Raw genomic sequence first — 17,903 nt, 5'->3', positions numbered from 1 at the left:
CCGACCTATATCAGCTAAGGTCTTCTCCTTGTTTTCAAAGCCCTCCATTGTCTCACTCCTCTCTGCCTCTGTCTGCCCCACAACCCTTCGAGATCTGTGTTCCTCTCATTTCAACCTCTTGTGCTCCCCAAACTCTCCCTTCAGCTGTCAGGGCCTTAAGCTTTGGAATTTCCTTCCTAAAGCTCTGGGCCTCTCTACCTTGCTTTCCACTTTAAAGTTGCTCCTTAAACCCTACCTTTGACCAATAAGCTGTCCTCATGTGACCTTGCGTCACAATGTTCAGTTTTATTTTGCTCTGGTGTAGGCACTATGTAAATGCACCTTGTTGAAGGTTTAGTTTCAGGGCCGCTGTCCACAAACTGATCTGCCCTTTCTCCATATTCCAGACATCGGACAGATGGGAATCGGTCAGTGGAGGGGGCCTTGGCTCTGAGACCTGCTGTGACCGGATCCTTGAGGTTGGACAATGCTGGCAGCCATTGTTGCAGCATCTACTCCCTGAGGGGGTTCCTAACGACCAGCCCCCTGACCATTCAAACCCGAGCAGCCTGGACTCCTTACCACTGGAGTGGGACTCGTCTGTGGACATTGGAGACTTGAGCACACTAGAAGGCAGTGTTTCTCTTTGTAGCTCAGAACTCGGTATGTGATCATCGTTACTGGAGAGTGTCTTCATTTCTTAAAAAAATTAACCTATTTTTCTAATCAACCTGTTGGGAGATCTTATTATACACCTCTGGAGCGGGTGGGACTTGAACCTGGGCCTCCTGGTTCCAGGGTTAGGGACACTACCATTGCTCCACAAGAAGATCCCCTGAGTCTAGTGGCCAAGAGAGTCTTAATAGGATGAGGGAGAGGTGTACATGTCTCACAGGTCCTTGTGGCATTGGGGTAGTACATTGATCAGCAGAAACGTCCCAGTGATACAGATATATAGCTCTACCTTTCGCATCCTTATAAACACTCAGCCTTTTGACCCCACTTCCCCATTCAATTTCCCATGATGTGGAGGTGCCTGCGTTGGACTGGGGTGGACAAATTCATAAGTTGCACACACCAGGTTACGTTCCAACAGGTTTATTTGAAATTACAAGCTTTCGGCACGCTGCTCCCTTGACTTCACCTGACTTAGGAGCAGTGCTTCATAAGCTTGTGATTTCAGATAAATCAGATAACCTGGTGTTGTTGCGACTTCTGACTTGGTGTATTCAATCAGATCATGGCTGATCTGATTTGAACCTCATTGCTACATTCCTGCACATCCCCTGATAATATTTCATCCCCTTAGTCATCCAAAATCTATCTCCCTCCGAAATATTTAGATTCTGCATCGACTATTTTGTGAGGACGGGAATTCCAAAGACTGTTTCCTCATTTCTGTCCCCTTTTTTTAAACAATGTCCCCAAAGCTTATGAAATGTTGGAACATGAAATGTGGCACCTGGTTTGTGCACAGCAAGACTTCATGAAGTGTGCAGTGAACCATTAAGGCATAGTGGGAGATGGTGATCTAAAGGTCCTATTGCTGGCTGAATAATCCAGGAGTTCAGGCTAACACACTGGAGATGAGAGTTCAAACCCCACCACAGCAATGTGGGCAAATCTTAACTACCCTCTGTAATGACCAAGCAAAGCCGTTCAGCTTGAGGGCAGTTAGGGATTGTCAGCAATACCACATCCCAAGTTAATACTGATTTGTTGTCAGTTATGTTGGTTGATGGGTAAATATGGCCTGGAAGTTGGAGAGGAGGTTCTGTGCTAGTCTACAATAAAATGGATACATCCCGAGTTACAGCCAGTACTCCTCAAGCTGTACTCTCTCTCGCTCATTTATTTTTTAAATGAGTCAGCAGTTTGAGCATTGTTCCCGAGCTTAAACAGTACGTTCCAGTGCGATACTAAGGGACGGCTACACTGTTAGAGGTGCCACTTTCAAATTGGAACAAGACCTTTACCTGCCGTCTCGGTTGATTGTAAAAGCCCCCCCACCCACTGTGTTACTGCAAGTAGAGCAGAACTGCTTGGCTGTATGCCCCGGCCATAGGATTAATCTTGGCTCAATGAATAGAACCACAGAGGTATGGAAACAGGCCCAACTCGTCCATGTTGACCAGGTTTCCTAAACTGAACTTGTCCCACTTACCTGTATTTGACACATATCCCTCTAAACCTTTTTTATCCATGTATTTGTCCAAATGTCTTTTAAATGTTGTAATTGTACCCACCTCTGCACTCGTTCTGGCAGCTCATTCCATACATTCTCTGCATGAAAAAGTTGTCCCCCGGGTCCCTTTTAACTCTTTCTCCTCTCACTTTAAATCGATGCCCTGTAGTCTTGGATTCCCTCACCCTGGGGGAAAAGACCTTGGTTACTAACCTTGTTGATGGCCCTTGCAAACCTCTATGAAGACTGAAGAGGGCATGCCAGGGCCAGCACCAGGAGCAGACCTTGAAATGAGTTGTCAACCTGGACCAAACAGGACTTTTGCCAGACAGCATAAGTGATAGACAGAGCTAAGCAATTCCGTAATCAACAAATCCGATCTAAGCTCTGCAGTCTTGCCACATCAGTCATGAATAGGGGTAAATAATTAAAATTGGAGGAGGCGGCTCCATAAATATCCACATTGTCAATGATGGAAGAGCCTAGCACCTCTGGGCAAAAGATAAAGCTGAAATATTCATAGCAATCTGCAGCCTGAGGTGCTAAGTGCAGTGGTCCCCTGCATCACAGAAACCAGTCTTCAGTGAATTTGATTCACTCCTCGTGATATCAAGAAACAGTTGGAGGCACTGAATACTGCAAAGGCTACGGGCCCTGACAACATTCCCGCAATAGTGCTAAAGACTTGTACTTCTCATCTTTCTGCTCTCTTAGCCAAGGTCCTCCTGTACAGCTACAACACTGGTATCTGCCTAACAATGTGGAAAATTGCCCAGGTACATCCTGTACACAAAAAGCAGAACAAATCCAACCAGGCCCATTACTGCCCCATCAGTCTACTCTCAATCATCAGTAAAGTGATGGAAGGTGTCAGTAACAATGCTATCAAGCAGCTCCCGCTCAGAAATAACCTGCTCAGTGACGCCCAGTTTGGGTTCCGCCAGGGCCACTCAGCTCCTGACCTCATCACAGTCTTGGTTCAAACGTGGACAAAAGAGCTGAATTCCAGAGGTGAGGTGAGAATGACAGCCCTTGACATCAAGGCTGCATTCAACCAAGTGTGGCATCAAGGACCCCTAGAAAAATTTGGAATCAATGGGTATCGGGGGAAAACTCTCTGCTGGCTGGAGTCATACCTGACACATAGGAAGATGGTCGTAGTTGTTGGAGGTCAGTCATCTCCATTCCAGGACATCTCTGGAGGAGCTTCTCTGGGTAGTGTCCCAGGTCCAACCATCTTCAGCTGCTTCATCTATGACCTTTCCTCCATCATAAGGTCAGAAGTGGGGATGTTCACCAATGATTACACAATGTTCAGCACCATTCATGATTCGTCAGATACTGAAGCTGTCCATGTTCAAATGCAACAAGATTTGGACAATATCCAGGCTTAGGTTGATAAATAGCAAGTAACATTTCTGCCACATAAGTTCTAGGCAATGACCACCTCTAACAACAGAAAACTAACCATTGCCCCTTTGACAGTCAATGGCGTTATCATCACTGAATTCCCCATCATTGACCAGAAACTCAACAGGACTCATCACATTAACTCAATAGCTACAAGAGCTGGTCAGAGGCTTGGAATACTGCAGCGAGTAACCCACCTCCTGGCTCCCCAAAGCCTGTACACCATCTACAAGGCACAAGTCAGGAGAGTGGTGACATACTCCGGGCGGCACGGTGGCTTAGTGGTTAGCACCGCTGCCTCACAATGCCAGGGATCCGGATTCAATTCCAGCCTTGGGCAACTGTCTGTGTGGAGCTGCTACATTCTCCCCGTGTCAGCGTGGGTTTCCTCCGGGTGCTCCGGTTTCCTCCCACAGTCCAAAGATGTTAGGTGGGTTGGCCATGCTAAATTGCCTGTAGTGTTCAGGGAGGTGTAGATTAGGTGGGTTATAGGGGGATGGGTTTTGGTGGGATGCTGAGAGGTTCGGTGTGGACTTTGTTGGGCAGAAGGGCCTGTTTCCACACTGTAGGGATTCTACTCCCTGCTTGTATGGATGAGTGCAGCCCCAAAAACACTCAAGAAGCTCCGGAGAAAGCAGCCCATTTGTTGCCACCACATGCACAAGCATCCACTCCCTCCATCACCGACATTCAGCAGCAGCAGCATGTACCATCTACAATGTGCACTGTGGAAATTCACCACAGATCCTTAGATGGCACCGACCAAACTCTCAAACACTTCTGTCTAGAAGGACAAGGGATAGATGGGAGCACAACCACCCACAAGTTCCCCTCTAACTATACTGACTTAGAAATATATTGCTGTTTCTTGTCAAAATCATGGAGCCCCCTCCCTAGCAGCACTGTGGTCTACACACAGCGTGTGGTCTGCAGCGTTCCAAGAAGACCACTCACCACCCACTATGTCAAGGGACAACTAGAGATGGACAATAAATGGTGGCACAGGCACATTCTGGAAAAGGGGAGGAAAAAAAAGGCTCAACTAATATTCAGAAGCTTCAGCATTTCCACAGCCAATGACCTGGTTCTGCCTAACATATTGGGTGAGTTCTGTCTGCAAAATGTCTGTCAGATTTGTCTGACAACGATGCAATAGGAAATGAGTTTGCCTTTCCACACATCATCCCCACAACAATCAGCTGGTGTACGCAGGTCTGTAAAGAAACTATTTGATGGTCAATACTAAATAAAAACCAAAAGGTTCTGAGGAACGGTCACCGGACCCAAAACGTTAACTCTGTTTTCTCCTCCACAGATGCTGCAGGACCTGCTGAGATTTTCCACCAACTTTGTTTTTGTTAAATAAAAACCTCTAGCTAGTTAGTCAGCCCGACGTTGCCTTTGATATCCATGGTGGCTCGTGCTGACTAACCCACATCTTTTCATGGGACTAGTAATTCCAATATCAATTATTCCAAGATGTTTCCCCACCACTTAAGTGAAATGCCTGCTCTTTAATTGCTTGGCTTATCCTTTGTTGTATTTGATGTGTTCCCCTGAGATCTCTGCTCAGGTTGTGCTCACTGATGTATCCATGCTGTGCTCTGAGGCAGACTCTTCAACCCCAGATCTTAGCAGAGGGTGCCTGCAGTGGACCCCGCTGCCTACAGGGATGTATTGAGCTGCTACCCCAGCTTTCTGACCCTGGAAATCCAATACGATTCCATTCCTCTGTGATGGCCCTGTCCACAACTCCCAAAGCTGACCTCTTTGGACCATTGCCATTCTGAATGGCTGCAGGAAGGGGCAGTATCTGACCAGCCAATGCTGATGTTGCTCCTGATTCTCAGTGTACCTCTTTCCAAGCTAAAGCCTCTGATTCCTCCCCTGAAATCATCATCTGGTTGACAAAATCCACCAATTTGTGTTTATTTTCTGAAGCACCATTTTCTGAAGAAGGATCCAGACCCGAAACGTCAGCTTTCCTGCTCCTCTGATGGTTGGCCTGCTGTGTTCATCCAGCTCTACACCTTGTTATCTCAGATTCTCCAGCACTAGCAGTTCCTACTATCACCAGTTTATGTTTGATGTGTTACCAACATTGACACCAAGGTTGAGAGTTGGTTCCATTTTCCAATGCTATTTTGATTTCTCTTTCGTAACCATGGCCCATTTCTGCCAGAGAGTAACTACAATCTAACTCTGGTAGGTGTCTCCTAAACTATTTCATGCATCTTACTCTGCAAGCTAAGGGCACCTCTCATTGGTACAAACCAACCTCTGTCCTCAGTCTCTAGCATGTGACTGCTGATGGTCTGTTACATCACAAAGACAATAAGACCCTGGAGCAGAATTGGCCGTTTGGCCCATCAAGTCTGCTCCACCATTTGGTGAGATCATGGCTTATCTGCTAATCCTCACCTCTATTCAGATTCAGAGATCTGCAGCCCATAGAAAGACACTTTAGCCCATCATGTCTGCCCCAGCCAAAAGCAAGCACCTATCTGTTCTAATCCTTGCCTTTTCTCCATAATGCTTGATTCCCTTACAGATTAAAATCAATCTCAGCCTCAAATATGCTTTAATGGCACAGCCTCGACAGTCCTCCGTGGTAAAGAATCCTGTATCATTATCCCATTCAGAAGAGATTTACCAGGATGTTGCCAGGAATGCAGGGTTTGAGTTATAAAGAGAGGCCAGATAGCCTAGGACATTTCTCATTGAAGTGTAGGAGGTTGAGAGGTGACCTTGTAGAGGTTTACAAAATCATGAGGGGTATAGATAAGGTGAAGGGCAGGTGTCTTTTCCCTGGGGTTGGGGGGGGGTTTCAAGACCAGGGGGCACATTTTTAGGGTGAGGGGAAAAAGATTTTAAATAAGACACAAAGGGCATTTTATTTTAAACACAGTGGTTTGTGTGTGGAATGAACGTCCAGAGGAAGTGCTGGCAGCACCTACAGTTACTACGTCCAAAAATCTTTCAAATAAGTACACAAGTAGGAAATGTTTGGAGGGATATGGGCCAAGCACTGGCATTAAAGACCAGCTTAGTTTGGGATTATGGTCGGCATGGACTGGTTGGACCAAAGAGTCTGTTTTTGTGTTGTATGACTCCACTCCACACTGGGGTTGGACCCTGTCTCACCCTTGTGGTCTGTTTCCCCTCTGTAAGTCACTGACAATGGTGCAGGGACAGTTTTTGAGCCTCTAAAAGCCACTGGTTTAGGTGAACAGACTATTCTTGACCAAGCAGATGTCTCTTATACTTTCGGAGGTACGTGAGTAGGACAGGGGATGTTGTGGTGGCTGGTTGGACAGGGACAGCTGAACAGATTCGGCTGTGTGAATATGATGAGGCCCCTCTCTTCAGGAAGTTTCAGTGCCTTGTGTTAGTGGATGAACGGTTGCTGGAGACTGATAGATCCTGTGCAATGTGTCTTCTGTTTCAGACCAGCCCGGTGGCCCAGACGCCATTGCCAGTCCATGGGGCAGTAGGAGAAGCCGGCAGATCCACAGCAGACGGATATATAACTCCAGCATGACACAACTGGTGAGAACAATGCAGTGGAGCTTGGCTCTGAGTTGGCAGGGTTGCTTTACCATTTATGTGAAGGTAAATCTCCAAAGCCAAGAGATTTTCTTCCTGTTTGCTGAGTTTAAGGTGATGAATTCGATCTGTAGAGGGGGGACACTCCTCATTAATGTGCAACTTCGTGCCTACCCATTAGAGTAAGGAGTTTGGACAGAGACCTTCAGAGATGGATGTTGGCTGCACAGGGAACCTGGCTTGTCCTGACCTTGTTTAGCAAGGACATGGTCATTCAAAACCTGTCATTTGATAGACTGAGTTTCTCATGAGCGTGATGGTGGTTTCTTGTGTTTCTTGATTGAGAGGTTGCAATATAGAGGTTAGATGACCTAGGCAAATGTCTGAGGTGCTTTAGGCAAAAACTTGACAGATAGAATATAGAGAAATGGTGAGGCAATGCACTTTGGCAGGAAGACTACAGAATCTGAATATTAAATAAATGGGGGTGAAATAAAGACTGCAGAAAGCTACAGAGGATTTTGGGGGAAGTGATGGCTGAGTGGTATCATGGTCAGACTATTAATCCAAAAGAGAATGTTCTGGGGACCTGGGTTTGAGCCTCATCATGGCAGAAGGTGGAATCTGAATTCCATAAAAACATGGAATTTAGAGTTTGGCCATGAAACTGTTGCCAGAAAAGAACAACCTGGTTCACTAATATCCTTGAGGGAAGGAAATCTGGTCTGGACGACATGTGAATCCAGACCCACAGCAATATGGTTGACTCTTAACTGCCCTCTGGGCAATTAAGGAGGGTCAATAAACACTGGCCTAGCCAGAGATGCCCTCATCCCCTGAATTCTGTTGGTACACAAACTTTGTCTGTTTACAAAATGTGGAATATCCAATGAAATTGAAGTGGATCTGTTGTGGTGAGTTGATTCTGAAAGTGATCTTTGTGATGATTCCAGAGCCACAGTGACAGAAATGATTTGCCAAAGGCAAAGAATTTGAAGAGTTTTCAAGACGGTTTAATGTTTAGTTGAAGTGTCATTGATTAATTTATCCAATGTACATGTTGCACTGTTTTCTAATTTGAATTACTTTTTTTGGTCTTATTCTACCATCAATGCCAACATTGGTGCTGTAATCCGTACATGAGTTGATGCCCATTTTTGGGAAAAGCATGTCCTGGGTTCAAAGGCTGACTTTCTAACCCTTGATTTATAATACCTGGGCAAGTTTCCATGTTGTTGGGTGAAGGCCAATGTTGCAACAATATAGGGGAGGTGTGGCTCAGAACTTGGCTAATTCTAGAGGACGAGTTCACTGCTGTAACTTGGCTATTGGCATGAGCCTGTGTTTTATCCAGGAGGGAATAGAATTGGCTGAAAATTGACACCTGAGATGGTGGGAGAAGCTCAGGTGGGTTATCTACTCAACACTTCTGGCTGGAGGTAGTTGCAAAGCTTTCAAGCCTCGTATTTTACTAATGTCAGAACAGGAGTAGGATATTCAACTTGTCAGGCCTTAATCTGCCCTGCCATGAGATCGTGGCTGATCGTCTACCTTAATGCCACTTTGTTTAATTAATTGAAGTGAAATTCCCCAGTTGCTGCACAGGATTTGAATGTGTCTCTGGATCGCTTGTCCATGCTTTGAGGTGAGTAATCCAATAACATCACCAGTGCTGTGTCTGACAATAGGTCTCTCTGTGTATATGTCGGGCTACTGCTCTCTCTCGCACTTGCTCTCACTCTACCTCCTAGCTGTCTGTCTGTCTGTCTCATGCTTTCTCTCCCCCAACCCCTTCCTTCCCTAGCTGTCTGTCTCTCTATCTCTCTCTCCTAGCTATCTGTCTCTCTCTTTCCTCCCCAACCTATACCCTGTAGCTTCTCTTTCTCTCTCTCTCACCCCATCCTCAGCTCTCCCCCCCCCAGCTGTCTGTCTCTCCCTCTCCACCCCTCCATCCTAGTTGTCTCTGTGTCTCTCTTACTCTTCCCCCCCCCAGCTGTCTGTCTGTCTCTCGTTTCTTCCCCCTCAACAGCTGTCTCCGTCTCTCTACACTCACCCCCACCCCCAGCTCTGTGTGTGTGTGTGTCTGTGTCTCTAGCTCTCTCTCTCCAACTCCAACCCCCCCACTCCCAGTGCATCCCACTGCCTTCTCCTCTGGCTGTGCTGCTCACTGTGTTCACTGTTGTTGCTGTTTCCCCCCCCAGATGGATGTGGGCTGTCAGTGTAACTCTGAAGTTAACATGGTATCAGGTGACCACGGTCCTCTGTTTGACACCCAGTTGCAAGTCAGAGACAGACTCTCCTGGGGTAAGGGAATGCTCTTCTGTCTCTCTCTCTCTCTCCCCCACCCCCTAGCCACTGTAGTCAACTGAACACCAAACATCAGGCAACAGGGGAACTGGTGGCTGAGTTAGAAAGAGACGGTCCAGAGGTTGTGGGTTTGGATGGGGGCTCGGGGGCAGGAGAACAAGGATGAGAGTGACCTCATGCTGAAATTGGGAGAGTTTGGGTACGTGGAGGGAGCCCTGAGGGTACTGCTGGGATAATCTGGAGGTTTGAGGTAGGATCTGGTGATGGGAGTGGGGAATGTAGGGAATAAGGCAAGGGATAGATTTATGTTTGAGGATCTTCAGGTGAAGTTCCAGGGAGGAGAGTCTCTGGTGAAGGGGTAGTGTCTGTCTGAAATAACGTGATTTATGAGGTTTTAAAAGCATTGTCAAAATTCCAACTGTTTATACTTTCGGCCCTTTGTCACAACATTTCTGCAGTTCCTGATTTGATGTATGCCATTCTACTTATCCATGGCTGTCCCTCCCTGGCCATTGGCCCAGTTTAACGCCATCTTCCACTTGGCTCCATGAACTGCATACTTAAAGGAAAGTGGCAGAGAACTGTCTCACTTGCCCACTGCCAGATTTGGATAGATGCCTCCTGACGCTGCCCCATTGTGTCTTTACCAGCTCCTAAATAGAAATGACTGTTTGATCCCACTTCCCTTCCTCAATACGGAAAGAGGCCATTCAGCCTATTGAATCTGCACTGACACTCCGAAGAGCATCCCATCCAGAAACATACGTAGATACTTAAGGCGCAATTTAGCAAGGCCAATTTGGGAGAAAACCAGTACACCACGCAGACACAGCGAGAACATAGGAACTCCACACAGATAGACGCTTGAGGCTGGAATTGAACCTGGGTCCCTGGCACTGTGAGGCAGCAGCGATAACCACTGAGGTACCGTGCTGCTCATATCCCTTTCCACAGACTGTGTAGTCTATTCCCACTGTCATTTCAGTCAGTACACTTCACTTCAGTGTCTTTTAAAGAAAGAAAAATCACAAAGCTTGTGATTTCAAATAAACCTGTTGGACTACAACCTGGTGCTGTGTGATTTCAAACTTAAAAAAAAAGAGGTGCCCGAGAATATATATGAGGGTGCAGAAGTAGACATTGTCTACATGGGATTTAGCAAAGCCTTCAACAAAGTTCCAAGTTGTAGTCTAGTTAGTAAGAGTAGATCATGTGGGATGCAGGAAGACCTAGCTAACTGGATACAAAATTGGTTTGACAGAAAGAGACAGAGGGCAGTGGTAGGTGATTGTTGGTCAGACTAGAGACCTGTGACCATTGATGTACCGCAAGGATTGGTGCTGGGTCCACTAATCATAGAATCCCTACAGTGCGGAAACAGGCTCTTTGGCCCAACAAATCCACACTGATGCTCATGGGATCCCACCTAGACCCATCCCCCTATAACCCACCTAATCTACACACTATGGGCAATTTAACATGGCCAATCTACCTAACCTGCACATCTTTGGACTGCGGGAGGAAACTCTCACAGACACGGGGAGAACGTGCAAGCTCCACACAGACAGTCTGCTGAGGCTGGAATTGAACCCGGGCCCCTGGCATTGTGAGGCAACAGTACCAGCCACTGTGCCACCCTAATTTTTAGAACCTGAATACCATCTTCTATGTCCTTTACCCTTCCCCACACCCCATCATTTAAATAAAGAATTCTGGATGAGAATATCAGAGGTATGGTCAGTAAATTTATGAATGACAACAAAATGATGGTATAGTGAACACAATAAGGTTATCTAAGAGTACAACTGGGCCAGTGGTCTGAGAAATGGCAGATGGAGTTCAATTTAGATAACTGCAAGGTGTTGCATCTTCGTAAGGCAAACAGGCCAGGACTAACCTAGTTACTGGTAGGGCCCGGGGAGTATTGTCAAAAAGACCCATGGGTGCAGATCCTTGAAAGTGGCGTCACAGACAGAGTGGGAGAAAACGCATTTGGTACACTTGTCTTCATGGGTCAGAGCATTGAATATAGGCATTGGGACGTTATAATGGATCTGTACAAGATACGGGTAAGGCCACGTCTGGAGCTGCGTGCCATTCTGGTCACCCTGCAAATAGGATGGATGTTATTAAAGTGGAAAGTGTGCAAAAAAGATTTACAAGGCTGTTACCAAGATTGTAGGTTTGATTATAAGGAGAGGCTGAAGAGACTGAGGGGGGGGGGGGGAACACGCAGGAACTGCGGATGCTGTAAATCAGGAACAAAAACAAAGTTGCTGGAAAAACCATCAGGTGTGGCAGCATCTGTGAAGGAAAAAACAGAGATAATGTTTCGGGTCTGGTGACCCTTCCTCAGTACACAGAGGCTGGAACATTTTTTTTCCTGGAGCATAGAGGGCTGAGAAGTTTATAAAACCATGAGGGGCATGGATAAGATGAATAGCCAAGGTCTTTTCCGCAGGGTAAGAGAGTCCAAAACTAGATGGCATAGGTTTAAGGTGAGAGGGGAAAGATTTAAAAGGGTCGCGAGGGGCAACTTTTCACACAGAGGATGATGCATGTTTGGAATGGACTGCCAGATGAAATGGTAGAAGCAGGTACAATTACAACAATTAAAAGATCTAACAGCAGGCATATGGATAGGAAAGGTTTTGAGGGATATGGCCCAAACACCTGCAAGTGGAGACTTGTTCACTTTAGGAAATAGGGTTGACATACATTCTTAAACCCCTTTTAGTGTACCCTTTAATTGTTACCATCCCTTTCTAAATTTGATGCTCATGATCTTCCTCAACAGCTGTACTGACAACTACGGGAACCATGAGACAAACAAATTTTGGGAATTGCAGGTAGAGACATGGGAATGAAGCAGAGGCCAAAACAGTTGGCTAATGCCAGTAGATTACAGCATTCTCATCTATATCTCCAGATGTTGCTGATGCTGTTGGAAACCCACTCGCAGGGAAACTGACTAAGAGCAACAGACTCCGGAAGTGGCAACATTTGGACCAGGAAGCAACGAGAGCCTGGGCAGAACGAGGCCATTCAGACTGGCTCCAAGGTCAGAATGTGGGCCCCACGGCAAGGGCCAAATATGTGAAGCAGTGGCTGCAACAGCTGGAGGTCAGTGAAGTTCAAAATTCCATTTACTAACCAATATTTTCATCATCACTGGGGTACAGGTGCCCCCCAGACACAAGCACACACACACACTCACACTCGGACACGCCCGCCCGCCCTCTCTCTCAGACATTGCCTAGGACATCTAACCTCTATATTGCAACCTCTCGAATATTGGAATATAAGTTAGGGGTACAATTTTGAAGAGGGTACAGGAGCAGAAGGACCTCTGTGTCTGTGTTGTGTATTTAACAGAAGGTTGACTGTACAAGAGAGCAGTAAGTAAAACATAACGTGTCAGGGGCATGCAATACAATGACAGGGAGATGATGTTGAAATTGTACAAGACTCTCCTCTGGAGAATGAGTATTGTGTACTGTTGTTGGCGCTACATCGCAGAAAGATGTGAATGTGTTGGAGTGTGTGAAGAAGCAGTTTACAAGACCGATTCCAGGAATGAGAAACTTCAACTGTGAGGATAGATTGGAGTTGGGACTGTTATTGAGACAAGATCTGATTGAACTGTCCAAAATTGGACAGGGTAGACAGGGAGAAGCTATTCCCAGTTGCAAAAGGAACAAGGATGAGAGGGCATAGATTAAAAGTGATGTGCAAATAAAGTAAGGGTATTTGTGAGGAAAAAATATTTTCACACAGTGAGTAGTTAGAGTCCAGAATGCACCACCTGGGAAGGAGGCGGAGACAGGTTCCATTGAGGCATTCATGAGGAGCATTAGATGATTGCTTGGTATGCAGAGATATGGGGAAAAGATTTACACTAGGTAAGAGAAATGGTGCAGGAATAACGTGTGAATGGCCTCTTTGTGTCATAACAATTCTGTGATGAGAGAGTCAGAATTGTACAGCACAGAAACAGAACTTTCAGTCCAACTTGTCTATACTAACCTATACCCATTTGCCAGCATTTGGCCCATATCCCTCCCAACCCTCCTTATTCATATACCCATCCAAATGCTTTTTAAATGTAATTATGGCAGCTCATCACATGCTCTCAATCCCCTCTATCTGAAAATGTTGCCCCTTAGCTCCCTTTTAAATCTTTCCCCTCTCACCTTAAACCCATGCCCCTCTAGTTTTGGACTCCCCTACTTGGGGAAAAGACCTTGCCTATTCACTCTATCCATGCCCTTCATGATTTTATAAACCTCTCTAATGTCACCCCTCAGCCTCCAATGCTACAAGGGGAAAAAAAGCCCCAATCTATTCAGTCTCTCCCTACATCTCAAACTTCCCAACCCTGGCAACATTGTTCCTATAGTAGAGAGACCAGAATTCAATGTAGTATTTTAGAAAGGCTTTTGACAATGTTCCTCATGGTAGGTTCATCCAGAAGATTAAGATGCATGGGATCCATGGTGACTTGTCCATAGAAGACAGAGGGTATTGGTGGTGTTGATCTGTGATTAGTGGTGTTCTTCAGGGATCCGTACTGGGACCTCTGCTGTTTGTATATATAAATGACTTGGATGGAAATGTAGATTGGTGGGTTAATAAGTCTGCAGACAATCCAAAGATTGGTGGAGTTGTGGATAGTGTACAAGGTTGTCAAAGGATACAGCGGGATATAGATCAGTTGCAGACATGGGCAGAGAAATGGTAGATGGAGTTTAATCAGGGTAAGTGTGAAGTGTGCACTTTAGGAGATGAAATGTTAGGGAAAAGTATGCAGTTAACAGCAGGACTCTGAACAGCATTGATGTACAAAAGGATCTTGGAGTTCAAGTCCATAGTTCCCTGAAAGTACCCACAGAAATAGATAGAGTGGTAAATAAGGCATATGGCATGTTTGCCTTTACTGGTCAGAAAATTGTAGTCCAAAAGTCAGGATGTCATGTTGCAGCTTTATAAGACTTTGGTTAGGCCACACTTAAAAGTATTGCGAGATAACAAAGTGTGGGGCTGGATGAACACAGCAGGCCAAGCAGCATCTTAAGAGCACAAAAGCTGACGTTTCGGGCCTAGACCCTAGATTCTCCTGCATCGGCAGTTCCCATTATCTCTTAAAAGTATTGCATTCAGTTCTGGTCACCATATTATGGGAAAAATGTGGAGGTTTTGGACAGAGTGCAGAAGTAGTTTACCAAGATGCTGCCTGGATTAGAGCGTATGAGCTATTGGGTTGTTTTCTCTTGAGTGGGACAGGCTGAGGGGAGACTTGATAGAAGTCTCTCAAAATTATGAGATGCATAAATAGGATTGATGGTCAGAATCTATTTCCCAGAGTTGAGATGTCTAATACGAGGAGGCATGCATCTAAGTTAGAGGGGAAAAGTTCAAAAGAGATGTGAGGAGCAAGTTTTTGTAAGCAGAGTGGTAGGAGTCTGGAACGCACTGCCAGGGGTGGTGGCAGAGGCAGACATAATAGGGGTATTTAAGGGACTTTGGAATACGCAAGGAATGGAGTACGGACCAATTGCAGGCAGAAGGGATTAGTTTGTTTTTGGTGTGATGTTCGGTATGATGTCATTAGATTGAAGGGCCTGTTCCTGTGCTGTACAGTTCTATGTAGTATTTTAAAATTGGCCTAACCAATGTTCTGTACAGCTGCAACATGACATCCCAACTACTGTGCTGAATGCTGTTTTCGGCCTGTCTACCTGTGACTCCACTTAGAAGAAACTATGCACCTGCATCTCTTGGTCTGTTTGGCAACGCTCCCCAGGCCCTACCATTAAGTGTATAAGTCCTGTCCTGATTTTCCTCACGTGTATCCAAATTAAACTCCATGTGCCATTTCTTGGCCCATTTTGCTCATCTGATCAAGGTCCCGTTGTACTCTGAGATAACCTTCTTCACTGTTCACTACACTGCCAATTTTAGTGTCATCTGCAAATTTACTAACCTATATTGACATCCAAATAATTCATATAAAAACAGGATCTGAAGGGACATCTCATGATGGAGTAGAAACTTGGCTTCAGGCCTGAGAACTGGTTTCTGGGGCCTACAATTGGGACTGGGACCAATCTCGTTGTAATCTTTGAAGCAAGAAAGAGTATAGACAGGGAATGTAGTAAAAATAATGTATTTGGATTATTAAGGCCAGCAACAGATGCCAGATATTTGGCTGAAGACAGAGTTAGGAATTTGTAGAGAAAAGAGAGGCAGCAGAATATCATGTGCTAACCTGCCAACAGAGTGAGGTTAAAGTAGTTACTCAGATCGGGCAAATGGTGGCAAGTGTCCCACAGGTTTGGGTGCAGGTACCACATGTTGAATTACAGAAATTGTTCGAAATCGTGATTTTTGAACCAGTTTCAAAATCTGCTGCTGACACTAAACTGGGGGAATGGTTAATACAGATGTTGGTTTGTCTGTGTTCCCAATCTCTTCCCTTATAGTGGTTAGCCTGAGGAATTAAGAAAATACTTGAGGCTAAAATTGTATGTTTTCAGTAAGAGTTGGATATAGCACTTGGGGCTAATGGGGATCAAAGGGTTATGGGTGAAAACAGTAGCAGGCTATTGAGTTAAATGATCAGTCATGATCATAATGAATGGCAGAGCAGATTCAAAGGGCTGAATGGTCTGTTCCTGCTCCTATTTTCAATGTTACTTAAATAATCTGGCTGACCTGTTGCTGGTGTTGAACTATATATAGTCTGACACATATATAAAGGGAGGTGATTTTGCCATTTAGCAATTCAAACTTCACTGGGACCAGGAAGGAATCTGTTTATCCCTAACTCAATCACCATAGCAGAACGGACTTGGGGGACAGCTAGTTAACGTTTCTGTCTAGATCCAAGACCTACACGATTTATATTGACATGGAGGTGAGTGTTGAGAGACGGTCGATGGGATGTGTGTGTGTGTGAGAGAGAGAGAGAGAGAGCGAGAAAGAGAGAGAGAGAGATTGGGGAGGACGGGATGGAAACAAACAGCTAGGGGCAGCCAGTTTCTACAAAAACATTGCACACGAACGTGGCTGGGAGCTCACAACCTGATTTGAAAAGACCAGTTCCTAAGGATTTGGTACAGGACTAGAAGGTTTGACCAACTCTAACTAGAGGTAGAATATGCAGGAAAATCATGTGGTTTAGATAGAATAGAATATTCCCTTGAAATAATAATTAGTCAGTCAATTTTTATTAGCTACAGGTTGGGGGATGAATATGGAAGGGGTTACAGAGAGAGAATGGAATGGGTGGTGGGAACAAAACATGAGAATTGGATAGGTCGGGGGGGGAGGGAAATACAAGGGACATCGGACACAGTGAGAGAAGGTGAGGAAGGAATGAAACTACAGGGGGTGGTGAATTTCATGGAAGGGGTTTGGAAGGAAAAGAAGGCAGGGTACACAGAGTGAGAGAAAAGACGGGCTACCCAGACAGAAGCTGGAATTGGATTGTCCAGATGAGGTCAAGATAACCGTTGGTTTAATGGAATTTGCTTGAAGCTCTGCCACTGTTTAATTTTTGCCAACAGCCCAAACAGAAGCTTAGCAAGAGAGGAACCACCACACTGGAAGTAGCTGCAGGAGTTGACAGGCTGTGAGTATAGATATTTACATTTTACAGCACAGAAGGCCATTCAGCCCAATACATATCCGTGCAGATTGTTTCAAGGAATTGTTCATTTAGTCCTCTTCCCCCTCACATTATTACAATCGGTCAATAAAAAACGGTAAAGGCTCCCAATGATAGATAAATGTGGCCTTGAGATTCCTTAGGATCTTCACGGGGGTTTTAAGGGTAATACTGGGAACAGCTCTCCTCTAGGTGTAGCTCCAATCCAGGAGTGGGCGCATAAACCTTGATTTCCCGTATTATCCAACACCTCTCTGGACTTCATTAGGCAGAGAGAGGGTGTGAGTGATGATCCTGGGAATGCCACAGATTGGAACTGGAGTTTTCCCAGTGGCCACTGATGGAAGATGTTAGAGAGCTGGTTCCCTTGCCATGTAATGAAGTGGTCTTCCATAGACTCTTACAGACTTTTAACCCAGGCTCACACGACATTGGAGAATGGTCAAGGTCTGCTCTGGTGGGCGGCTATAGATTAGAGTCAGTGCCCAGCAACCCAAGTCCCCAGAAAGTTATCTGGGTCTCTGGATTAACAGTCCAGCAATAATACCACTAGAAGCATGGATGGGCAGAGGAGCAGGTGAATGCTCACCAACCCCTACGGCACCTTTTATATCCTCCATGCACCTTCAGAGCTATTCTCAATGTCAACTACCAACCAAACTGTTGGCCCAGGCTTGCTACCAAATGTAAGGACAGTGAGGAAATTGAAGCAAGAGTCTCACGTGTGCCAGTACGTTCTTGGGACTCTAGCTCTGCCATTTCCAAGTGTTTTGAGTGGGTACAAACTGGCACATGTTCAGTATTAAT

General features: G+C 45.6%; 1 protein-coding gene across 5 annotated transcripts in view; it reads left to right on the top strand.

Moving 5' to 3' along the window:
• Positions 1-17,903, top strand: part of LOC125447721 (nesprin-2) — a 62,105-nt gene that overhangs the window by 40,886 nt on the left and 3,316 nt on the right. For all 5 annotated transcript variants that reach the window (XM_059641031.1, XM_059641030.1, XM_059641033.1 and 2 more), the window contains 5 exons: positions 387-642; positions 7,023-7,123; positions 9,322-9,424; positions 12,357-12,550; positions 16,996-17,060. In XM_059641031.1, the coding sequence (XP_059497014.1) occupies positions 387-642; positions 7,023-7,123; positions 9,322-9,424; positions 12,357-12,550; positions 16,996-17,060 (719 nt within the window). The remainder of the gene's footprint in view (positions 1-386; positions 643-7,022; positions 7,124-9,321; positions 9,425-12,356; positions 12,551-16,995; positions 17,061-17,903) is intronic.

The sequence above is a fragment of the Stegostoma tigrinum genome, chromosome 39 (genome assembly GCF_030684315.1).
Source record: "Stegostoma tigrinum isolate sSteTig4 chromosome 39, sSteTig4.hap1, whole genome shotgun sequence".
Lineage (NCBI taxonomy): Eukaryota > Metazoa > Chordata > Chondrichthyes > Orectolobiformes > Stegostomatidae > Stegostoma > Stegostoma tigrinum.
This window is presented reverse-complemented; position numbering and strand designations above follow the sequence as displayed.